Source organism: Hyperolius riggenbachi, chromosome 5, assembly GCF_040937935.1.
Source record: "Hyperolius riggenbachi isolate aHypRig1 chromosome 5, aHypRig1.pri, whole genome shotgun sequence".
Taxonomy (NCBI): domain Eukaryota; kingdom Metazoa; phylum Chordata; class Amphibia; order Anura; family Hyperoliidae; genus Hyperolius; species Hyperolius riggenbachi.
The window spans coordinates 269,010,284-269,036,324 of NC_090650.1; the positions used below are offsets into that span (position 1 = coordinate 269,010,284).

The window sequence follows — 26,041 nt, forward strand, 5'->3', positions numbered from 1 at the left end:
TACCTGAGACAGGAAATCAGCAGTTTAACAGTAGAGGACGGTGTCTTCAATAACCATACTTAACACTGCTTTTATGGGCAACATCTTTATGAAGTTGTTTTTAAAAGGTAGGATGATTGCAGGCTGTGACAATATAATGTGCTAGACTGCCTTCTCTCCACTAAACTTTAATCATCATTTAACTACAATAGCGTTGGTGGTACTTTTATAAAAGGAATCAATGTGTCTGCCAAGCATCACTAACTCAGATTCTGCCTGTGGGTGGACAAACTCTAAATGGAGGTAGGATTAAACTAGTGGTATAAATATAAAAGTATAATCAGTACTGCAGTACAGTCTGTATAGGCACTATATGCATACAGTAAATAGGCTATATCACAAGATACAATACAATTAACAGAGATGAATACCTGCATTGGTCCATAACAGATCAATCTCAGTTTAGGTAGATACGTCATATCTAAAAATAGTTAAGCCCCCCTCTCTGCCTACCATTTTTTAATGCATATGGTAGTAAATTTGCATTAATGAATTACCAACGCACACAGTTTTGTGCATAGCATGTTTATTTATCTTTTGCAATACACATATTGAAAGACCCCACTGGCTTGACCCTGTTGAGATAAAACTGCAATTTTATATATCCATGCAAATTGCTGCTACCACCACCACCCACATCATGGGGTAGTCAGGGTGAGATGAGAGGGGGCAGAGCAACTAATCTTTCCAAAAGTGCAGAGATGACAGTGCACACATTCTGCCTGTCTTGATGAGAGATTAACTCTTTGTGGCCAGCATTGCACATACAGCTCAGATATCTATGTCATTGTACAATATGTAAAGAAGGATTTAGCTTTTTATCACACCCTACTCAATGTCTTCATATAGGGTTAAATAAAAGGTCACTTTTATCACACCCTACTCAATGTCTTTATATAGGTTTAAATAAAAGATCACTGATAAATGATTTGTAATTACAGGCAGGGCAGACTAATGAGAGGTAAACATGCATGCTATAAACACAGGTGTGAAAGTGTGGGATTGGGTAAATACTTTTTTATACACAGAGCAGGGAGGGAAATGATCAGGAAGCAGTGCTGGGCGCAAAGAGTTCATCTCTCTTCAAGGAAGGAAGTCGGTAAAGTGAGGTAGTCTGCTCTTAAAGCAGTAGGATCAGCCATACTATGCCAGGGGAAAAAACACATATATAAGTAGATAAATACTTGATCTACTTACATAACACATGTATTATACTGTCCACGTTTTGATTTCAGTGAATGTTATATAGTAAATGACGAGAATTCTGTTCCTGGTGGGGGCCATGTCTTTTGCCCACAGTTAAGGCTAACTTGTGATGTCATTTCTGCCCTTTACTTTTTTTTCTTGTCTCCTCCAATCGCTGAGTCGCCTCAGCCTTGCTTGTAAACACAAGTTAGTAGGGGATTAGGTTTCAGATAAGCAGCTGGAAGGGAAATAAAGGGAAGAGGAGGAATAGATTTTAGATAAAAAGAACCCCCAGCATGCAATTCTTTGGCACTACTACTAAAGGTCCAGTGCTCCTTAAGTATGTGATAACTCCAAATCATAACAGCAGAAAAAGTTTTGAAAGTTTTGAATGCAGGCTTAGCATCTTTATCACTTAATACACTCAGACCAGTTGCTGTTGAAATTTGATTTTTATGGTGACGATACCGCTTTAAAGTAAGAGCAGTAACAAGATACACAATGCAGCCAGCCAGGCACTATACATATATTTACTGCAAAAAATACAATGTGCAATGCACAAAATGTTTTTGCATTGTTACATTCATGCAAATTAACTGTCATATGAATTTAATCATGGGAGGTTGAAGAAGAGGTTTGAGTTCCCTTATAGTTGTATACTCTGTTATTAGATTTTCGATGCCAATTGTATGCTTGCATGATACTGATACTGTCCACTAATTACATGTATGTACACATATGTATCCATTCATTTTATTTTTCTGTTAGGTTTTTTTAGGTTAGTTGACACCCATAAATATCTCAAGATGACAAACTATTTGGATGTGGACTATATTCCAAGACTCCTGTTCACTCAAGGAGCTCAAGGTAAGTTTAACGCACTCCAATTTTGTTAAGTTCCTTTCTGCCACTATCATTCATATGGTTTTCTCTCCTTCCATCAGTCTTGCAAGATAGGCTTACAGGTGTCAAAAGTGTAAACAGTTACAGGACCACCAGCGCTTCTGCTACTACCCATTCCCTGAGTCTACTCTAGTGGAGGAACAATGCCCTCTGGGAGAAGAAGCATTGCCTAGCTGCTGTTCCCCACCCCGCTCATCAGGATGTGTGATGAGTGTACAAATGAGCTGTCACTCAACCCTCTTCCCACTGGAGTAATAGGATGGTGTGGTTCCACCTGCAGGGGAGTAAGGGGCGTGATTGCAGCTGTAGGCTACCTGAAAGGCTGACAAACCTTGTGGACTATAAGAAGCCAAGTCATGTGACAGCCACTGTTCAGATCTGAATCAAGGTTTTTATCGTATTTTTACAACTTTAATGTTATATTGCAAGTGGGAGAGAAGGGAACATTTGCCAAGATAAGGGCTTTAACTGATGACAGATACCAATTTTCTTTCTTTCTGACTGATGCAAACCTGGCTTAAAGAAAACCCAAGCTAGTGGCATACCTTTATAAAAAGCATACTACCTGATCCAGCGGGAGAGAAGACGTGGCAGGCGCAGCAGGATCAGGTAAAGCAATTTTGCACTGCTCCTCGCGGTTCCTGTAGAGTTTAATCCTGTAGTCTTGTTTAAGGGGGGAAAAATAGACATGACACCGGGGCCACAACTCTGCAAACAGTGCTTTGTGCTCTCCTCTGAGAGCACAGGGAGGCGGGGGAGAGGCTCAGAGAGGCAGGAGAGAGGGCATTTTTAGTACTTAGAATCAGGCCCTTACACTCTCTAAGACCTAGACAACTGCCTAGGTTTGCCTTATGGATGATCTGACTCTGCCCTGAATCTGCCTCAAGTATACTTTAAGAGGGCATCCTGCATATAGTAAAAATCTTGTAATTCATTCCAAACTGCAAATCAGTCTGACTGCAAAAACTTTTATTGGGCTATCCCTGTGCTCAAACTACACCTCCACCCTCCCTCCCCAAGTATAGCCATCTTACCCCAGTTGTGCCACCCCACCTATGTCAGTGCTGCCATTTTCCCAGTGCAGTACCCTCCTTGGTCAAACTCTCCAACTCCATTCCCCCATACCTACCCCAACTGTATACAGAGTTTCCCGGAGGAAACACTGGCACCAATGTTACATTCACTAGTGACTGCGCACAGCGGTCTTCCCTTCTCCTATCTGCTTCAGTGTCCCTCTCCTCATCTTCACACAGCCATGTCCCAATGACACATGTGTGTTAGGGTAGGCATGGAGCTCAAATAAAAAGACAGGCCTTCTATAACCCCTGGATAACCTCCTCTTCAGCCCCTGGTCGACCCCATCCTCTTATCTTCTTCTGACCCCCCCCCCCCCCCCCCCTCCCCCTCCCCCATTAGTTACAGACCTGGTAAGTGCAGGAAAAGCATATAAAAAGGCATGAGGCACCCAAAATATAATTTACCAATCAAAAATACTGAAATTGGTGTTTCCATAGCAACACCTTGAATGAATGAGCTGAATGCAATGAGTGAAAAGCAGCAAAACTTAGAGGTAATTAACACGAATAATGGTAAATACCTTAAGTGGTACAGTTTAATTAATAGTGCCCTATGTATCTTTTCTTTTAATACTATGACCAAGCCTCTATGGCTGGTGCTTGCAACTGATTCAGATTTTATTTTAGAACTGCCGTGACATGTTAGCAGCATTCACTGAGTGTGAAGGTGTGAAGTGTGAAGGCCTGATTGGTTATTATTTGAATTGTTTAGACAGGCCCTCGTAGCACACAGCCAGCCTTGGAACAGTTAACCTCTCATTGTTGATGTATTGGGAAATATGTATGCTCAATGCTTACTAAAGTAGTGTTGCATTCTTCAGAGTCATTTTGTGTAATTATCTGATTGTCCAAGAAGGTAATTATATCAACAGGCTGTGATTGTGTGCCAGGGAATGCATTGCTGTTTTTCTACACTGCAGAGATCTGTGGGTGTTTTAAAGCAGTAGTGAACATTGTTTCTATTCAGGCTCTGCATGTGTCGCACAGATGACAGCAGCACCAGGAGATAAAAAGCAACAAAACCGTCATATGTAATAAAAATAGACTACAAAATGTCTTTTTAGAGGTTATGCCAGTCCTCGGATACTCTTCTTTCATTCACTTCTTCTACAGTCTAAAAAAACAGAAGCAATTAGTGCACTTGTTAAATTAAAACAATGTTTTTAGTACAGCAATTGATACATAGAGTAAGTTATTTTTGAAGCTAGATTATGAAAGACTGATATTTTAGATGAAGCCAACACAAGTGGAAATAATTGTGAGTAGGAAGTGATACAAAAAGGCTCCATGTAGACAATTCATAAAAACTACTGGAGCAATGCGGAGGGAGAGGGTGATGATGGAGTTATATAATATGCACTAAGGTTCTATTATTAATAGGAACAAAGCAAACGTTACATTCAAGCAAGGCTGTAACTATATTGTGTAACTGCTACGCAACCCAGCAACACAAAGAGCTCAGAAGTGTCTAGCTTGTTTTTCTTCTTGTTTCTGAATGGCATACATGGCAGAGGGGGGACCACTGAGATGGTCATTAGAGATTCAGGAAGGGCATTGCTGTAAATAATCTAGCATGTGTAGACCTGTTCTGATGCATCATGAATCATCCAGAGTGTTAAATTATCTTGAGCGAGTTAATTTTTACTGTACTTATCTCACCTGCCAAAAGCCGCTCCATCATGGACTACACCAGCTCTGCAGCAAGAGAGAGGTTAAGGCACCACCTGGGGGGTTAGGCATTACGGGGGGATGTGTAAGAGTTAGGAGACACCAGGGTGGTTAAGGGTAGGCATAGGTAGAGGGATGGTTGTATATGAGAGTAGGGTTAGGTTTAGTCATAGTAAAACATCAGTTAAAGGAATACTATCAATACCCAAGTGTTCTAAAATGACAATGTACAAATAATGTCTAAGTAGCTGTATAAACATTTTCCTACTTTTCATGGTAAATATCAGAGGCAAAAGCTGTAATTTATTGAGGGTAGGATTTAGCTATATTGGGACAAATCAATTGCATTGTATCAGACTACAGAAAGCAAATATCAAACATATTAAACTCTGAAAGCAAAAACAGTATGAAAAGCTGTGACAATTAGTTACATTTCCTCTGCTCTCTTCAGACACTTCAGTCAGAAACACAGGACAGAGAAGCTGCTGCTGTTTCTCTCTGTCACACACAGAGTTACACATAGAGTTAACTGATCAAGTGTGAGGGGAATTTCCCCTCTCCTCATGGCTCAGTCTGCCGTCAGTTTTGGCGTCAGTAAAGTTTGAAAGTATTTTGATAACAGTAAACAAAGAGGTTGCTACTAAAATGTATACACCAGTACTTAGCAGCACTTCCCAAACAATTCCTGTGTCAATTGAAAAAAATATGTGAATCAATAGTATTCCTTTAAGATTACAGACATTTTACTATTGGAATTCAGTAGTAGAATATCAGTAATTTTAACAATATACTACCAGGGGCACAACAATAGACCCAGCAAGGGATGCAGCTGCAGGAGGGGCCAGAAGCCGCAGGGGGCCTGGTGGGGAGAGACTTTTTTTTCCTGTCATGAGAGACTGACAACTTAGGGCACGGAGAGAAAATACTTTCCGCTCTCTGCACAATTGTTCTAATGACTGCATCTGCTCAGCCACTGATAAGAAATCATACAAAGTTTTGCAGACAAAGATTTGTAGACAATCCCTGTTCAGTGTTCAGCGGTGTCTTGTGTACAACATCCTTACCCCAGCCTCTCTACCCTTTCCTAAGTGCTCTGTACTGTAGTGGTGCTGGAGAAGTCAACAGAGCCTGTTCTGCTCCATCATATCATATGCGTTTACAACATGTATGTGTGAAAACATGCACGTTTTATCACAGAGATAATGTAATTGATGGAGAAAATGCCTACAGTGCTATCTGCTTTTATCTGCACAGGGAAAACACATTCAAGTGTGCACTAGCCAATTGAATAACATTGGCTCTCAGTTTACATGTGCAGAAAGTGGCAGAGAAGGGGGGTCAATGTATCAGGGGGCCCCATCCAAAGTTTTGCAGGGGGGCCCAGTGATTTCTAGTTACACCCCTGTATACTGCTAGCGGCAACCCCCTGCACCTTTTTTCCCAGGCACTTTTTTTTTCATGTACACATACCATTCCGTAGCACCAGGATACTGGAATGGATAGCAATATGCTGGTACTCATGGACTTTCAGAAAAGCATTAATTAATTTCTCCAACGCACCCACCTAAAGCCCCTTGTGAGAAGGTTCATACCTCTGAGGATGCAGAGGAGCTTCGATTAGTAAAAGTCAATGCTGCTTTGTTGTTCACCTGAATAACATTGTGGCTGCAGTTAGGTTTTATCACCAACGCTGCTGTGTATTCTAAGCAGTTTATGTTTTATAGCAGGTAAATCTAATGTTAGATGGCAGTGTCAGAAGTCCTTTATTTTTAATACATTATGTGTGTGAGTCAAGCTGCTACATCATAGCCTCTTTCACTGCTTTCCTGTATTTATGAAGGATGCAGTTTAAGAAATGATACATATCTGCGTCAACAGCCAGACATTACTGGAATGAATCATCAAGGAAAGGGTTGTCATGACAACTATAACTTTTTCAAAGGTCAGTTCTAGATTTAAGAATTATTAATTGAATAGCTTTGTAAGGATGACAGATAGAGCAAATGAAGATAGTATACTGTTTAGAGAATACGTAGATATTTTTTTTAGCTATTTCTGTTTTTTTTTTCCAATGCATACAGGGCTGATTGACACTGCAAGAGCTTTTTTAAGTGCATGTGATTTTAAAAGCTTTTGCTAATGTAATGCTATGTGTGTGTTCTCACCTGAGTGATGTGATTTTATAGAAATCCCCCATAGCATTGCATTAGCAAGAGCTTTTAAAATCACTGGTGCTTAAAAAACTCTTGCAGCAGTGTGAACCAGTCAGTAAGTCTTGAGATCCCTTCTGTCCTCCCCTTAATGGAACTGGGCAGCAAGTTCTTCCCCAATACCCCACCAAAATATATACATGTATAACTTTATCTTTATTTACCTGTTTCCTTTAAAAGACACTTGACTTGAGAAAGCTTCCATATTTATTTCCTTTAAAACAATTCTAGTTGCCTGGCTGTCCTGCTTATCGTCTGCCCCTCCAATACTTTTAGATATACACCCTAAACAAGCATGCAGATCAGATGCTATTGACTTAAGACTAACTGGATTAGCCACACGTTTCAGGTGTGAGAATCTGACACTACTGTATCCAGAGAGATCACCAGGACTGCCAGGCAACTGGTATTGTTTAAAAGGAAATAAATATGGCAGCATCCATATCCCTCACAGTTCACATGTCGAATTGTCACCAATTATTTTTGTAATTTTTCCAGTGTTAGCAGAGGTGAAAGGTTAACTTAAGGCAAGCACTGTCTGACTAAAACGCCCATTAGGACCACTTTCTTTTAAAGCTTCAGCACTGACTGTTCCATATCATGCTGATCCTTGCTTTCTTGAGAGCTACATTTGGAGATCTGGGCCAGACACAAGAAAATCAGAGGGCTCTGACACAGTGAGCAAAACTTCTATATACAATCTACCAGCAGAGGGCTTACTACACAACAGATAAATCAGATTTCTATATAGAGATTTTCACAACCCTAAAGTGAGGTTAAACTTACTAAACTAAGACCAGGCTCATGCAGCACTACAACGGTACTTACAGTTTTCCCCATCCCTGTCATCTACATTAGCACTGTGGAGTATTTCCCAGCAACAAGTCTGTGCAAAGGCAAATATGACCGCAGTCACTGAAGCTTAACCTGAATCTAGTAGCCACCTCAGCCTCTGTTCACCCACATGCAGACATCACTCCGGGTTCAACTTCCTGCTTGCTGAATGAATGGATAGGCTGGGTAGGTGAAAGTGAATACAGAGTGCTGGCACAATCATATGTGCATGCTTGTTTCAGGTCACTGGCTCACAATGAAGTAAAACTAGGACCAGAAAGGAAACAGCCCCAGAGCATACAACTGAAAAAGCTTTGGATAGAATGGGGAAGAGTTAGGGCTGGATTTCTGCAAAGGCCAAATATGCCATGGCATGGAGAGCATGCTAGTTATGGGAGGAGTGGTGATGAAGCACTATGGTTGGAAACTGCGCTTCGAATGAGAATAGTGGACAGAGGGAGCTGCTTTCAAAGAGACATCTCATAGAAGTGGGGCTACTGTTTGCAGAAGGGGGAGCTGATGCACATAGAAGGTGCACATGGAAGAGAGGCCTGGGGAAGCTGCTCCTGCTACACATGGGCCCATATGCAATTCAGTTTTTCTCCTGAGTTTTCTCCTAGGTGATAGTTTTACTACTTGTCATAAAATGCTTTTTAAGTCACCACCAAGCAAGAAAATATTTAAAATACATTTTATAGTACTTTTTCACCAACTTTTGGGTACTTTTTCAATTGTAAAATGCTGAAAATTTAGTTTCCAGAGAAGATGAAAATTCTATCCTGGGAGATAACTCAGATGAAAAAATTAATTGCATATGGGCCATGGTTGGTTAATTGGGAAATAGAAGCTATTGCTGCTGTACATAAGAAAGCATAAGCACATGCAGAGCAGGATCATCAACCTAGATAAGAGTTTGGGGCCTAGTGGGTGTTTGTAACGAATGTGGAATCGTATTCGCGGTCAGCGCATCAGACGTGCGCTGACGCGGCGGATTTCCTCCACAAGCGTATATTTGAGGACACCCAGGCTAGGTGCTATGCACCCGCAGAGGGCAATTCCCTCCGGCAGATGGCGCTGTGGAGTGCAGGCGAACACAGTCGCTGGACAGCCACAGATGCCAGACGGGAATTGTACAGATCCAGGACAAGGTACGATCAGGCAGGGCTGGATAGCCCACAAGAAACAGAGCAAAGGGACAGAACCAATGTGTGTCCACCAAACTAGTCGCCACCCAGCGACGGTGAACACACAACGGCGGAAACGAAGTGGGAATGCAATCGCAAGAATGGCGATTGCCGACAGAGACACAAGACTGAGCAAAACAGGGCACGAGGGTAGCAAAGGCACAGCAAATAATACAATGAGGAGATATGGAAAATAACAAACGCTAGCTAACCGCGAACACCGCACTCATTCGCAACAGTGCACGCGGTTATGTGCGGTCTCCACGTGATAAGCACAATAGAGACAAGCACGCCTAACTAACCATCGACAGACAAACATGAAACAGAGGACGCGAACGCTTGCTTAATGGTTACCTCACCGATCCTTCAGCAAGCGGTCGTAGCAGACAAGACAGACACACGAAAACAGGGACAAGCGAGAGATAGGATCCACAGCACTAGCGAAAAGTGGCTAGCGCGATCCAGGTACAGAGTAGCAGAACAGAAGGATCCACAGCGCTAGCGAAAAGTGGCTAGCGCGATCCCAGGAGACAGAACAGAAGGATCCACAGCGCTAGCGAAAAGTGACTAGCGCGATCCAAGGAGACAGAACAGAAGGATCCACAGCGCTAGCGAAAAGTGGCTAGCGCGATCCAAGGAGACAGATCTGAAGAGATAGCTGGTAGCAACCGCTGCACCAGCTATACTCCAAGAACAGAGATCAGAACGATTTCCTTGTCGACCACCGCTGGGACAGGACAATCGCAACAGACAAACAAAACAGATAAAACAACCTGACTGGGCTAGAAGGGGAGCCTAAAGCAACCCCCAGGAATTAACTATACTAGATAGCGACGGCTGACACTCCAGCAGTGTCCATCAGGAACAGACCATGGAAGGGAAATGACCAGCAAAGCCTTCTGGGAAACATAAAGCTCTTATAGTGCCAGTCATCAAAGAAGGCAGGTAGGGGATTTGCATAACGAATGTATGCAAATTCCCCAGCAAGAGAACAGACCAGAAACTTGCAATGGAAAGACAGGTCTCTGTTCCAGAGACCTGCAGCCCACAGACTAGAGGAATGGACAAACAGCTGTCTGCCTGTGCAGCCAGCTGAGTGGATCATCACAGTGTTAAAGGACCAACCTGCCACCTTGTTTGACCTCCCTCCACTTCAGCTTTTCAAAAGGGCCACAAGGGGGCCCCAAATCTACTACCTTGCCTGGGGCCCCATTACATCTTAATCCATTTCTGAGCACATGGAAGGGAGGACTGCCACACATGGATGAAAGGACCTGCTGAACATGGATATGGAGAAAGGCTGCACAACAAGAGAGGCAACACAAGGGAGCCTGCCTAAGGAGTAAAACGCAAAAACACAGTCTTGAGGCTGGTTGGAACAACCATCCATCACATTTTTATTACTGTCAGTTTCGCAGATATGAGGATGGGGGTGGTTTCTGTTCATGGTTACCCTTTCATTAGGACAGGAAATCAGTATTGTCTCAATGAGTAGAAAGACAGTAATAAATGTCTTACAAATGTTCATCCTTCCTGCTAAAAGCATTTTTGTTTTTATCTTTGTTGTAGAGCATTGCCCTGACCTCTCTTTCTTGCTGACCTAGTCTTTTTTAAAGGAAGGAAGATCTTCCATACTGGAATCCCAGATATGCTTACAGAATTGGTAATCTTTCCATAAGCCCTTTGTCATGCTTCATCAGAATGTTAGCAGTTTAGGAGTATTTTGATTAATTTTTATTGTTCCATTTACTGGTTAATTGTCATAGTAATTGTCTTTTAATTCATATTTGACAGTCACTATATCCTGACCAATGACCTAACAAAACAGATGTTGATTTAGATTGTAGGTGCCTGTATCCTAGCAGTGTGACTGACAATCTTTTGCCACTGTTTCCACTTACTAGCAGATCACGGATAGGAGAAAGATCAAATAGAGTATATACTTTAATTCATGTAATGTGTTCAGCCAAATGAATCATTATCTCATCATACTTTAGAACGCAGCACAAAAACATTTATCTATTTCTCAATATTATATTTACATTATTTTACTATTATCAGTTAGTAGCTATGCCTTGCCAAGTAACTTTATTATTATCTTCTTAGGCTATTTTATCATGCCGTTCACATTTTTGCTTATGCTCTTATGTCGGATCTATTCATTAGATTACACTTGAAGTTTATCATTTTACACGTGTAATATGCCCTCTGTGTTGAAATGGTACACCACTATGATGTGTAGATGTTATTTCTGTACCAGCAATTCAATACTATGCCGTTTCTCAATTTCCACCAGGCTTTTGTAACCTACTGTAAAAACTACATTCAATGAGAGAGATGGATAAAATTTAAAGTAGACATCAACACAGCACTCTACAAAGTAAAAGTAGCCTTCAAAAAATTAAAGCATACCAGATCTACAGTATTATGATCCAGGCAGCAGTGGGTGACATGGTCTCAGCCTGGGCGCAGGATCTATGGAACTCACTAGCCTTTACTAGAATAAGGGACTGGTTATGAGATATTACCATACCTCGATTATAATTTGATTTAAGAAAAATCAATACTTTATTCATCTAAATCTAAAAATAGAAATACAAACATTATTCAGAATCAATAATGCATGAAACCTTTAGTAATTAAGAAACCTCAGATCTATATAAACCAGGGTTACCCGATCCACCACAGAACCACAAACATTCCTGCATTATCTGAAGGTGTGCATAAAAAGAGAAACAATGACCAGTTCAGTGGCGTAGCTAAGGAGCTATGGGCCCCGGTGCAAGTTTTACTTGGGGCCCCCCAAGCACTCTATAAACAACAATTGATATGGCGCACCAAAACCTGCCAAGGATTTCCACAGTGTCAGAGTTGCAATAGGGGGTGGGGAACAGTTTGTTAATGATTACTACTATTTAAAGCATCTACAGAAGTGATTTTTACCAGAACAGGGCTAATAAAGAGGTAATATTTTGGTTGAGGGAGGGCCCTTCTGGGCCCCTCTTACCCAAGGGCCCCGATGTGGTCGCTACCTCTGCAACCCTTATTACTACGCCACTGGACCAGTTATATAAAATGAAACTGATAGAATTCTTTGAAATTGTTTATTCTCAATGGACTCAAGAGATAACAGATCCAGAATAAGGTACTTGTGTGCACACCTTCAAATAATGCAGGAAAAGTTATCTTAGTGGTTCTGCGGTGGATCGGGTGACCCTGGTTTATATAGATCTGGGGTTCCTAGTTACTATGGGCTGTGGCTGGATTGTGTAATGGATAAGGGCTTTGCCTCTGACACGGGAGACCAGCAGGGGAGGACTGGCTAGGGGGGAAGGGGGGAGATTTCCCCCCAGGCTGCCTCTCATTTAATGATTTAGAGCTGGTGCATGGCCTGCTGCATTCAGGTTTTTGTATAAGACAATGTGAACCACTAGGCTGACTGAGGAAAATAAAAGCCCAATTAGCAATTAGAGGGCGGGAAAGGTAGTAAATATACACAGCATGATGCAGAGCAGAGGCTTGCCTGGAAGGTCCATGGGAAAAAAATTGTCTGCTCTCTCACCATCATATCTCCCAATTGTCCCTCTTTTGAAGGGACAATCCAGTCCCTCTTTGGATATAAGTGTGTGTGTGTGTGTGTGTGTGTGTGTGTGTGTGTGTGTGTGTGTGTGTGTGTGTGTGTGTGTGTGTGTGTGTGTGTGTGTGTGTGTGTGTGTGTGTGTGTGTGTGTGTGTGTGTGTGTGTGGTGGGTGAGTCTTGGGGAATTAAGGTGGCCATACATCTGTTGACTCAACTGTTTTGATAAAAAGGCGGTTCATGCTAGAAAACCCTCAAATAAAGCTGAATTACAACAATTCTGCAAAGATGAGTGGGCCAAAATTCCTCCAGAGCACTGTAAAAGACTCGTTGCAAGTTATCGCAAACGCTTGATTGCAGTTATTGCTGCTAAGGGTGGCCCAACCAGTTATTAGGTTCAGGGGGCAATTTCTTTTTCACACAGGGCCATGTAGGTTTTGAGTTTTTTTTTCTCACTAAATAATAAAAACCATCATTTAAAACTGCATTGTGTGTTCAATTATGTTATCTTTGACTAATAGTTAACGGTTTTTGATGAGCAGAAACATTTAAGTGTGACAGACATGCAAATGAATAAGAAATCAGTAAGGGGGCAAATAGTTTTTCACACCACTGTATATTAAAGACAAAAACTTATATCACGCTTTTCTCCTGGCGGTCTCAAAGCGCCAGAGCTGCAGCCACTAGGACACGCTCTCTAGGCAGTAGCAGTGTTAGGGAGACTTACCTAAGGTCTCCTGCTGAATAGGTGCTGGCTTACTGAACAAGCAGAGCAGAGATTCAAACCCTGGTCTCCAGGAGAGGACTGGGACCTTTAGGCCTGGGGGGAAAACACAAACTAGAGGCCCACGTTCATGGCAGCCTCAGCCCAAATGGCATCACACATGCGCCCCACTTTCTATATGCTGCTAGTCACATGGGGTGCCCATACGGAAATACAGCAAGGACACTTGCAGGACAGCATGACAGGTAAAGTATAAATGCTCAGGCATTGGGGGTCACATAATACATTTGGAGGGATGACAGCCAGGGGTTTCCGTTGTGTCCGTTGGCTGTGAGTATCGCACGCGGTTACCGCTGCGCACCGGATCAACCACATCAGCCTCAGCTTCCCCAGCACTCAAATTCAACCAATTTCTGCCTGAAAACAGTCAAATCATTGATTAGGCATGTTTGTGGCAGTACCGATTTTCATCCAATTGGATAGTAATTATCAAAACAGTTGAGTCAACAGATGTATGGCCACCTTAATTCCCCAAGACTCACCCACCACACACACACACACACACACACACTTATATCCAAAGAGGGACTGGATTGTCCCTTCAAAAGAGGGACAAATGGGAGATATGATGGTGAGAGAGCAGACAATTTTTTTCCCATGGACCCTCCAGGCAAGCCTCTGCTCTGCATCATGCTGTGTATATTTACTACCTTTCCCACCCTCTAATTGCTAATTGGGCTTTTATTTTCCTCAGTCAGCCTAGTGGTTCACATTGTCTTATACAAAAACCTGAATGCAGCAGGCCATGCACCAGCCCTAAATCATTAAATGAGATGCAGCCTGGGGGGAAATCTCCCCCCTTCCCCCCTAGCCAGTCCTCCCCTGAGTACTGTAGATGACTGCAATCTGGAAGTGGTGAGGAGAGAAGACGGATAGCATACACCTCAAAACCTTAGAAACAGTCAAGGCACAGGTGTAAGTGGTATAGAAACAGTGTTCATTAAAGAGAATACTCACCACACCACCATGCTTGCCACCAGATCTAGAGATGGCCCGAACTGTTCCGTGGTTCGCGGAGAACCGCAGACTTTTGCGGAAATTCGATTTGCCCCCATAGTGCATCATTAGGGTCAACTTTGACCGTCTACATCACAGTCAGCAGGCACATTGTAGCCAATCAGGCTACACTCCCACCTGGAGCCCCACTCCCCATCAGCCTTTTCACTCACTCGTGTGGCTACAGTCATTAGAGAAGGGAGAGCTGCTGCAGAGAGAGCTATAGGGAAAGCATAGTTAGGCTCTTGTAGGATTCTTAGCTTCTGATTATTATTGCTAAAAAAGCACCCCTCAACATCTCTTTGGAGAGCTAATGTTGTTCTTGTGATCTTTTTATTTTTTTTTTTTTGTGGCCCACTTGCATTAAATACAGCCCTGTCAGTCAGTCGCAGCTGGCCTTTGGCACCTTAATTCCTACTGTGCCACTGCCAGGCCCAGAACATTCAGTGACTACCTGTGTGTGTGACAGGCAGCTGCACATTTTTAATCCCAATCACTGCACCTGTTCACTGTTCAGTGCACCTACCTACCTATACCTACTTGAGCGCACGCATTAATACCACCAGTCATTGCACCTGTCATTACAGTCTGTGTGTATGTGTGACAGGCAGCTGCATATATGCAATACCAGTCACTACAACCTGTTCACTGCACCTGTGTAGCCGCACATTGTTGTACCAGCAGTCACTGCATACCTGTTCACTGCACTTGTGTAACCGTACATTGTATTAGTCAGTACATACCTTTCACTTCATCCCCCTCAATATGGACAAAACAAAAGGCAGAGGCAGGCCACCTGGCAGGTCTGTTCGAGGTCGTGCTGTCGTGATTTTGTGCGGCCCTCGACCAAAGTACAGTGTTCAGAAGAAGGCACGTGCCATCAACCCCCAATATTGTCAGGACGTAGTTGACTATTTAACACAGAACACCTCATCTTTCTCAGCTTCCGCACGGAAGCGTGACTTATCTTCCTCCTCCTGCTCTGATTCTGGCACCCCACTTAACACTCAGTCGGCCGCCACCACCAAAGTGCCATCACCCCAGGGCTCAGCGGTGTGGACATTTTTTTGTGTGTCTGCCTCAGATGAGAGCAATGCCATCTGTACTCTCTGCCACCGAAAAATTGAGCCGTGGAAAGACCAAGACCCGCGTAGGGACAACTACCTTACAAAGCCACACACTGCAGTGGAAGATACCAGGCCGCAATTTTTTCTCAAAAAAGGCGATACTTAAACTGAACCGAGATGTTGAAAGGCAAGTGGTGACATCTCTGGCACACAGCGTTGGGTCAAGCGTCCATCTGACCACAGATGCCTGGTCTGCAAAGCACGATCAGGTCTGCCCGAAGACTAAGTCAGTTCCCACACTAAGCATCTCTGCCTGCACGCCGTGTGACCGCCACCACCAACAGGGTCCACCGGGACTCCAGGCGGATTCCTGAATTTTTAAGGCAGCTGCTAGCAGTGGCTGCTATAATAGTTTTTCTGGTGTGTATACATGCCTGCCTAATATTGCTGGCTGCACTGCAGCTGCTACAACAAAACAAAAAGGCATGTACATGTGTCAATTCCCCTTCGTGATCGTTATCTTGCCGCAGTGAAGGGGCTTGCGTATCATAATGAACCAATGACCGCCGGCTATATGAGTGTCTTGAGGGGTGGCACACCAAAGATAATAAGGTCGGTGCTTTATTGTGGACAGACCAAATTCGATCAGCTGGACAATCACTGTTGTTCTGTCATTGAGCTACCTCAGCTTGGCGACCATATGGGCTTGAAAACCGCTATCGCCTGCACTCTCGCCATGGTGCGCACCAGTCTAGCATGGCAGTAACAACACAAACAGCTGTTTGCGGTGCGTTACACAGTGAGTTTGGTGTGTCAGTGTGAAGCAGTACTCTAATTACACTCTGATTGATGTATACACATGCAAGATGTTTTAAAGCACTTTAGGCCTCCAATTTAGCATTCTATGGGCTTGATTCACAAAGCGGTGCTAACTATTAGTATGCCTGTGAAAACCCCCTTAGCACGTCTAAACCAGCTTTTCGCGCGTAAAACTTTATGCGCGCACTGCACAGAGCGCAGGGCGCTCCGCGCGAAGTGCCCATTAAAGCCTATGGGACTTAGCGCGTGCATAGGACTTTGCGCGCGTAAAACTTTGCGCGCAACACTTTGCGCGCGATCTGATTGAGAAATCCGATGCTAACCTACTTAGCACCCTGGTTAGCACGTCTAAAGACTTTAGACGTGCTAAGTAGGTTAGCACTGCTTTGTGAATCAAGCCCATTGTGATTTCTGCCTTTAAAACGCTGCTGTGCGTCAAATCCAGATTTTCCCCGGTGACTTTTGGCGTCTATCCAACTCCTCCATGCAAAAACTCAGATGTTAGACCCCTTGAAACATATTTTCCATCACTTTTGTGGCCAGCATAAATGTTTCTAATTTTCAAAGTTCACCTCCCCATTGAAGTCTATTGCGGTTCGCAAAAGTTTACAAGTTCGCGAATGTTTGCGGAGGTTCGCGAACCTAAAATTAGAGGTTCGGGCCATCTCTAACCAGATCTAGGAGTCTGACTAAAGTATACCATATGCAAAATAGTAATTTGGGTGCCGCCATAGGCCATAATGTGAATTACGGCTATAGTGGCACTACCTGTGTAATTTGGTCCCGGAAAGAGCTGGAGCCCGAATTACGATAATTTGCAGTAGCCGAAGCCTGAAATATAGAAAGAAAGGTGGCGCAGAAATTTGGATTTAGGGTTACAGTAGGGAAATATATAAAAAAAAATTGGCAGGAGAACAGATAGTTCAGGGGGTGATGTTATTTGTCTTTACCCTGCACCCAAATGTCCCCATGGTCTTCTCACATGTATGCTACACTACTAGAGAAGGCAGCTGGAGACACAATATCAGATGGAGTTAGCCATGTCTCGCAGAGCCCCAAGAAGGTGAAATAGTTGGAAATGAAAAGGTCATGGATGTGGGCCAGGCATTCCAGAGGGCACCAGATATAGGAGGGGGGAGACTGTGAAGAAGGGCAATGTTAATTAGGATATTCAGATTAGAGGTTTTAGAGAGTAGGGGACAGTGAAGACTGTCAAAGCAGGATGTAGAGGTTACCAGAGTGGAATAAGGTCTGTGAGATGGCCCTGGGTTAAGTGATTCATGTTACCAGCAGCAAGGAAAAGTAACAGGCAGAGACGACAGAGGCAGAGAGATGGGCATGGGATTTGTATGTGACAGTGTTCTGTGTAAATGGACACTCTGAGGAGAGGGTTTGTGAGATGAGAAATAAAAGTAATGATTGGCTAGGGAGAAGATCTGTGGGTTATGATCTTGAAGCCATGGCATAACCAAATAATGGGAAGTATTGGTGAGGGAATTACACCAAAGCATGTTTTCCTGATGGTCAGGTGGAATGGAAAACTGGAGAGATTTCTTGCTATTTCACCCAGACTTGAAGTTGGAACCATCAGATGGATAGAAAGGGCAAAAATACTTTTTTAGGATGTTTTAAATACATTTAGCTCCCCTCAATCAGAATTTTGCAAGAAGGTAATAAGGTTCATGGTACAAGTATTTCCAAGAAATTAGGAGACTCACAGCGAAATGTAGGCTTTGTGATCAGTCATGAAATACAACATGTAGGAAATGCCTTAGCTGACAAATGATTTGTCCGTTTCCCAAGATTTGATTCAAATAGTTCATCAACAGGTTATCCAATCCCTTCCTTCCTTGTAGCTGTGCAAAGATAGCCTGAACAAACACCTTCCCCAGCCAATAGGTTGGACAACTAGGTTAGCTCATGTTATTGCTTTTACTCCTGCAGTCAGGTACAATCATGTGTTATGTGTTTAGCCTAATAGACTCACAGCGGCACCCTTCAACTTCTGAACAACATCAGAATTTGTTCTTGAGCTGCTTTGGAGATATTAGTGGCTGTATATTTAAATACTTTTTTTTTTCTTCTTTACTTTATTATTATTATTATTATTATTATTATTATTATTATTATTATTATTATTATTATACTTAGCACATTATTAGATTTATAGTTTTTATATCACACCCACTGAAGTTTAGCTTTAAAGGGTAAACTACCCCATTACACCTCTTCTGTTCCTGTTCACACCTATTTGCAACTGCAAATACTGTAATATTAGGGCTTATCTCCCACAGCAGCCAGAGCAGTTAGTATATTGAATGCACTGTTGCACCTTGTGGTCGCTAGATGGTGCTATGCTGCAGACAGTAGACGGTCTTTTCCATTATCAGCTCAGAACACAACAGATTATCTGGATGCAGTTGCAGTGTTGTAAGTAAGCAGAGTTGGCTATTGTGAGCAACTAGTTCCCTATATTGTAGCGCAGGTACAGACAGGTGGGAGCAAGAACAGGGCACATTAGGGAAGTAATGGGAAGAGGAAGATCAATTAAGGTTCACTCATGGTTCTGTTCTGTTCAGGATAGCAGGAAAAGCAGCACAACAAACAATCAGACAGGATTAGCATGGTAGGGGTAGGCAGTGAGATACAAAAAATTCTGAGTTGATTTTATGCAGTTTGAAAACAGACCAATCAAATAGAGCCACGGTGAGGCCTTTTTCACATGGGCAGCTGACAGGCGGTGTCAGCTGTCCTCCTTCACCAGCCGGGCGCAGGTTACCGTTTGGTACACGTGCTAGACAGGAGTGCCCCCCCCAATAGAGTCACATCTGAGTGCGGCTGCAGCCATGCTCAGACTCGACATGTTGCAGTCTTCTACTGCCGAGTAACACCACCGCATGGCAGTGCTGGATACAGTGGGTTGCAAAAGTATTCGGCCCCCTTGAAGTTTTCCACATTTTGTCACAATACTGCCACAAACATGCATCAATTTTTTGGGAATTCCATGTGAAAGACCAATACAAAGTGGTGAACATGTGAGAAGTGGATCGAAAATCATACATAATTCCAAACATTTTTTACAAATAAATAACTGCAAAGTGGGGTGTGCATTATTATTCGTCCCCCTGAGTCAATACTTTGTAGAACCACCTTTTGCTGCAATTACAGCTGCCAGTCTTTTAGGGTATGTCTCTACCAGCTTTGCACATCTAGAGACTGAAATCCTTGCCCATTCTTCTTTGCAAAACAGCTCCAGCTCAGTCAGATTAGATGGACAGCGTTTGTGAACAGCAGTTTTCAGATCTTGCCACAGATTCTCGATTGGATTTAGATCTGGACTTTGGCTGGGCCATTCTAACACATAGATATGTTTTGTTTTAAACCATTCCATTGTTGCCCTGGCTTTATGTTTAGGGTCATTATCCTGCTGGAAGGTGAACCTCCGCCCCAGTCTCAAGTCTTTTGCAGTCTCCAAGAGGTTTTCTTCCAAGTTTGAACTGTATTTGGCTCCATCCATCTTCCCATCAACTCTGACCAGCTTCCCTGTCCCTGCTGAAGAGATGCACCCCAACCCCCGCCCCCCCCCCCCCCCCCCCCCCCCCCACCAAAGCATGATGCTGCCACCACCATATTTGACAGTGGGGATGGTGTGTTCAGAGTGATGTGCAGTTTTCTGCCACACATAGCGTTTTGCATTTTGGCCAAAAAGTTCCATTTTGGTCTCATCTAACCAGAGCACCTTCTTCCACATGGTTGCTGTGCCCCCCACATGGCTTGTGACAAACTGCAAACGGGACTTCTTATGCTTTCTGTTAAGAATGCCTTTCTTCTTGCCACTCTTCCATAAAGGCCAACTTTGTACAGTGCATGACTAATAGTTGTCCTATGGACAGAGTCTCCCACCTGAGCTGTAGATCTCTGCAGCCCGTCCAGAGTCACCATGGGCCTCTTGACTGCATTTCTGATCAGCGCTCTCCTTATTCGGCCTGTGAGTTTAGGTGGATGGCCTTGTCTTGGTAGGTTTACAGTTGTGCCATACTCCTTCCATTTCTGAATGATCGCTTGAACAGTGCTCTGTGGGATGTTCAAGGCTTTGGAAATCTTTTTGTAGCCTAAGCCTGCTTTAAATTTCTCAATAACTTGATCCCTGACCTGTCTTGTGTGTTCTTTGGACTTTACGGTGTTGTTGCTCCCAATATTCTCTTAGACAACCTCTGAGGCCCTCACAGAGCAGCTGTATTTGTACTGACATTAGATTACACACAGATGCACTCTATTTAGTCATTAGCACTCATCAGGCAATGTCTATAGGCAACTGACTGCACTCAGATCAAAGGGGGACGAATAATTATGCACACACCACTTTGCAGTTATTTATTTGTAAAAAATGTTTGGAATCATGTATGATTTTCGCTCCACTTCTCATGTGTACACCACTTTGTGTTGGTCTTTCATGTGGAATTCCAATAAAATTAATTCATGTTTGAGGCAGTAATATGACAAAATGTGTAAAACTTCAAGGGGGCCGAATACTTTTGCAACCCACTGTATATGTGAGGTTACTACCACTGCAATTCAGCTGTATTTTAATTTCACCCGAATTGCACTAGCGGGTGGCAGTCTCGTTCTCCGTACAGTTACATTACGAGTCTTGGTGTCGTCACCAAGTCTCGTAATGTAACTGTACGGAGAACGAGACTTCAGAGATGGAGGAGGGAGTGCGCTGCAGCCGTCGCTGGAGAAAGCCCTCGGGTGAGTACACCTAATTCCTCAATGGGCTGAGACGGGGGGGGGGGGGACGGAATCAGGAGGGAGGGAGGAGACGGGGGATAGGCCACCCAAATAGCCACCATTGAAGGGGGATCCGCCCGCCCGCACAGAGATGGATCCCCTACCCGCCCACATAGCCACCATTGAAGGAAATCCCCCCGCCCGCACAGAGGGGGATCCCCCGCCCACATAGCCACCATTGAAGGGGATCCCCCCGCCCGCACAGAGGGGGATCCTCTGGCTGCTGCCAAGGGATTCCCTAGGGTGGCTGGATGCTTGTTCTGCACGCAGTGGGTGGCACAGATCACTACCCACAGTGTGCTAGGATGGGGGGGGGGACATCTGGAAAGCTATAAATCTTGCTAAATACCTGGCTCACTATATATCTGGCTGCACATCTGGCTCACTATATACCTGGCTGCACATCTGGCTCACTGTATATCTGGCTGCACATCTGGCTAACTATAAACCTGGCTGCACATCTGGCTTACTTTATACATGGCTGCACATCTGGCACACTATATACCTGGCTGCACATCTGGCTCACTATATATCTGGCTGCACATCTGGCTCACTATATATCTGGCTGCACATCTGACTACCTATACATCTGGCTATACATCTGGCTAACTATACCTGGCTGCACATCTTGCTACGTATACATCTGGGTCTTATACTCACCATTGGTGTGCTGATCCCTCGTCGCGTACCTCTGATAGCTTCCCCAGTGCCTTCTTCCATGTCCCTTGGCAGATTTTGCTTCTCCCTCGGCGCTCACATGTCCCCCGTTGATCGGCGTAAATGACACCAAGGTCATCGGCGTTGATGACAACAGCTTCATCAACATCTTGCAGAAAACACTTTTTTTAAATTAAATTCAATACAATAACCTGTATTGAATTCAATTAAAAAAAAAATAATAATTGCAAAAAAAAAAAAATGGTTGAAAATTATTGGAATTTAATTGAAACACTTGTTGCACAGAAATCCTGGGAAAATAGAACGCCAGGGTGGTTAAAAAGTATAACGGCCGAAAACTGAAAATAATGATTTTTTTCCCACATTTTTTCCTATTTTCCCATTAAAACACATTTAGAATAAAATAATTCTTGGCATTATGTCCCACCTAAAGAAAGCCTAATTGGTGGCGAAAAAAACAAGATATAGTTCATTTCATTGCAATAAGTAATAATAAAGTTATAGACGAATAAATGGAAGGAGCGCTGAAAGGTGAAAATTGCTGTGGTGTTTCAGGGGTAAAACCCCTCAGTGGTGAAGTGGTTAAAGAGGAACTGTCCTGAGAATCTAAAAATTTAAAGCACATACAAATAAGAAGTACATTTCTTCCAGAGTAAAATGAGCAATACATTACTTTTCTCCTATGATGCTGTCACTTACCGTAGGTAGTAGAAATCTGTTTTGGGTTAGTCCATCTCTGCATGGAGCATTCTCAGCATGGCCTTTATTCTTTATAAAGACATTCCCTGAAAAAGATTTATACAGAGATGCTGGCCAGCCTCCCTGCTCGCTGCACACTTTTTTGGCAGTTGGACAGAGCAACTGCCACTCACCAAGTGCTTTTAAAAATAAAGAAAATTTCTACTACATACTGTAAGTGACAGCAACATAGGAGAAAAGTAATTTATGGCTCATTTAACTCCGGAAGAAATGTACTTCTTACAGTATTTGTACAGGTCCTTCTCAAAAAATTTGCATATTGTGATAAAGTTCATTATTTTCTGTAATGTACTGATAAACATTAGACTTTCATATATTTTAGATTCATAACACACAACTGAAGTAGTTCAAGCCTTTTATTGTTTTAATATTGATGATTTTGGCATACAGCTCATGAAAACCCAAAATTCCTATCTCAAAAAATTAGCATATCATGAAAAGGTTCTCTAAACGAGCTATTAACCTAATCATCTGAATCAACTAATTAACTCTAAACACCTGCAAAAGATTCCTGAGGCTTTTAAAAACTCCCAGCCTGGTTCATTACTCAAAACCGCAATCATGGGTAAGACTGCCGACCTGACTGCTGTCCAGAAGGCCATCCTTGACACCCTCAAGCAAGAGGGTAAGGCACAAAAAAAAATTTCTGAACGAATAGGCTTTTCCCAGAGTGCTGTATCAAGGCACCTCAGTGGAAAGTCTGTGTGAAGGAAAAAGTGTGACAGAAAACGCTGCACAACGAGAAGAGGTGACCGGACCCTGAGGAAGATTGTGGAGAAGGACCGATTCCAGACCTTGGGACACCTGCGGAAGCAGTGGACTGAGTCTAGAGTAGAAACATCCAGAGCCACCGTGTACAGGCGTGTGCAGGAAATGGGCTACAGGTGCCGCATTCCCCAGGTCAAGCCACTTTTGAACTAGAAACAGCGGCAGAAGCGCCTGACCTGCGCTACAGAGAAGCAGCACTTTATTAGAATTTAAGTAGGCCTCAGTTACTTGGCCTGAGTTTAGATAAAAGGCTTGTCCGCAGAGTATGTCTTTAACATAAATAGATTGTCTTGTGATGCAGGCAGAGGCATCTCAGTGTCTACTTGAATAAACAAGCAGATACTGAGAACATCGGAGAACATGTTCCTGAAAGAAGGCCAAAGGCCTACACTGACCTCTACATGTACACCACAGGAACATAGGCCATGTTTTCTAAATACCAAAATTCCTGTAAGTATGTCAAGAGCCTCATTAAATATTAATCGAGTAGGTGTGTATTATGACACCACGAGGGGGCTAAGCCAATAATCGTGGCGAAGATGATGTCCTATTTAACTCTTTCCTATCCGCTATTAAAGATGCGGGACGGGCGGACAGAGGGTTTTCTCTCTCTGATTCCTGCTATGCTTCCTACTTTAATGCTGACTGGAACCTCTAAGTATTTCATTCCTTGCTGTAATCTGATATAATGTATGCTGTACATAGGTAGTCTAGAGTAACGTAGTCTAGAAAGAAGGTAACTGACTAACCCTCAGGAGGAGGGTTAGCCACGAGCTGAAACGCCAAGACCTTAAACATGAGGATCTGCTTTGCTAGGATATGATGAACTATATCTGTATATATGTTTCCTGAATAAATAACGTGAATACTGAAGAAGCCTGAGAAAGTCTATCTCCTGCTTGCTGTGATGAGTCGTGTGTGCAACTCTTGCTGATGAGTTTGCTGGTGCCGGAAAAAAGGTGATTTATAACAGTTTATAACACACTGAACTGTTGCTCAGTGGTCCAAAGTACTTTTTTCGGATGAAAGCAACTTTTGCATGTCATTCGGAAATCAAGGTGCCAGAGTCTGGAGGAAGACTGTGGAGAGGGAAATGCGAAAATGCCTGAAGTCCAGTGTCAAGTACCCACAGTCAGTGATGGTCTGGGGTGCCATGTCAGCTGCTGGTGTTGGTCCACTGTGTTTTATCAAGGGCAGGGTCAATGCAGCTAGCTATCAGGAGATTTTGGAGCTCTTCATGCTTCCATCTGCTGAAATGCTTTATGGAGATGAAGATTTCATTTTTCAGCACAACCTGGCACCTGCTCACAGTGCCAAAACCACTGGTAAATGGTTTACTGACCATGGTATTACTGTGCTCAACTGGCCTGCCAACTCTCCTGACCTGAACCCCTAGAGAATCTGTGGGATATTGTGAAGAGAAAGTTGAGAGACGCAAGACCCAACACTCTGGATGAGCTTAAGGCCGCTATCGAAGCATCCTGGGCCTCCATAACACCTGAGCAGTGCCACAGGCTGATTGCCTCCATGCCACGCTGCATTGAAGCAGTCATTTCTGCAAAAGGATTCCCGACCAAGTATTGAGTGCATAACTGAACATAATTATTTGAAGGTTGACTTTTTTTGTTTTAAAAACACTTTTCTTTTATTGGTCGGATGAAATATGCTAATTTTTTTAGATAGGAATTTGGGGATTTCATGAGCTGTATGCCAAAATCATCAATATTAAAACAATAAAAGGCTTGAACTACTTCAGTTGTGTGTAATGAATCTAAAATATATGAAAGTCTAATGTTTATCAGTACATTACAGAACATAATGAACTTTACCACAATATGCTAATTTTTTGTGAAGAACCTGTATATGTTGACATGTATTTTAAATGTTAAGATTTTCGCGACAGAGGTCCTTTAAGGACTTGCTGTCTAAAAAAAACCTCTATCACCACCACCCTACTGGTCTTCAATGATTAATGCTGCCTCTTCTTTGCTCTGCTCACATGTTTTCCACTTACAAACATCTTCATATTTGTTACAAGTCATTTTTGCTTTATCCTATCAGACTCGTTATGAAAATGTTTATACTCAGGCCCGGATTTACATCAAAGGAGCCTATAGGCACAGATGACCTGGCACCCTAGACTTTAGACTCTATGAACCTACAAACCCCCACCAAACTGCACTGCAAGTGTGTTGGCTGCCCCAGCTGTCACTTCACACTTCCCTTACCCATCAATAGCTACAGGTCCCCTTAGATTTTGGTAGCCAGAGATACCCTAAGTATTAAGTTGCACTCGTGTGAAGGGAGATCTTGTCAGTGGAATGCAGTCGGATGTGTAACCTTTCATTTACACTCTCATCAGGACTCTGCATAGGGAAGGAGAGAGGGAGGCACTCGAGGAGCAGAGTGAGCTGCCTTTCTATCACTATGCGCCTGTAGGCACATGCCTACAGTGCCTTATGGTAAATCCGGCCCTGTTTATACTAGATTTCAAATATAGGAGTTCCAATTGCAGCACTACGTATCTCTAGATTTTTATATCTTGGAATGAACACTGTGATTTGACATGAAAAGTGCAGGTATTCTATACAGGTCTTATTACATACTACACAGAATAGAATTCAGATTCATCTTGTGTGCATGATAGAAATGGCCATTTTACGTCCACTGAATCACCCATTCATTCTTTATCTAACTCTGTGCT

At 43.1% G+C, this 26,041-nt stretch overlaps 1 protein-coding gene across 5 annotated transcripts in view; it reads left to right on the forward strand.

The window, feature by feature from the left end:
• Nucleotides 1-62: 62 nt before the first annotated feature.
• PHACTR1 (phosphatase and actin regulator 1) overlaps nucleotides 63-26,041 on the forward strand; it is a 455,927-nt gene continuing 429,948 nt past the window's right edge. The window contains exons 1-3 of one of the 5 annotated variants that reach the window (XM_068236910.1): nucleotides 63-107; nucleotides 1,993-2,091; nucleotides 6,712-6,813. In XM_068236910.1, coding sequence (XP_068093011.1) covers nucleotides 74-107; nucleotides 1,993-2,091; nucleotides 6,712-6,813 — 235 coding nt within the window. In that variant the 5' untranslated portion in view covers nucleotides 63-73. Of the gene's footprint in view, nucleotides 108-1,992; nucleotides 2,092-6,711; nucleotides 6,814-10,744; nucleotides 10,763-26,041 lie in introns of those variants that run through there. The other 4 variants (XM_068236906.1, XM_068236907.1, XM_068236908.1 and 1 more) reach the window with 4 other exon arrangements.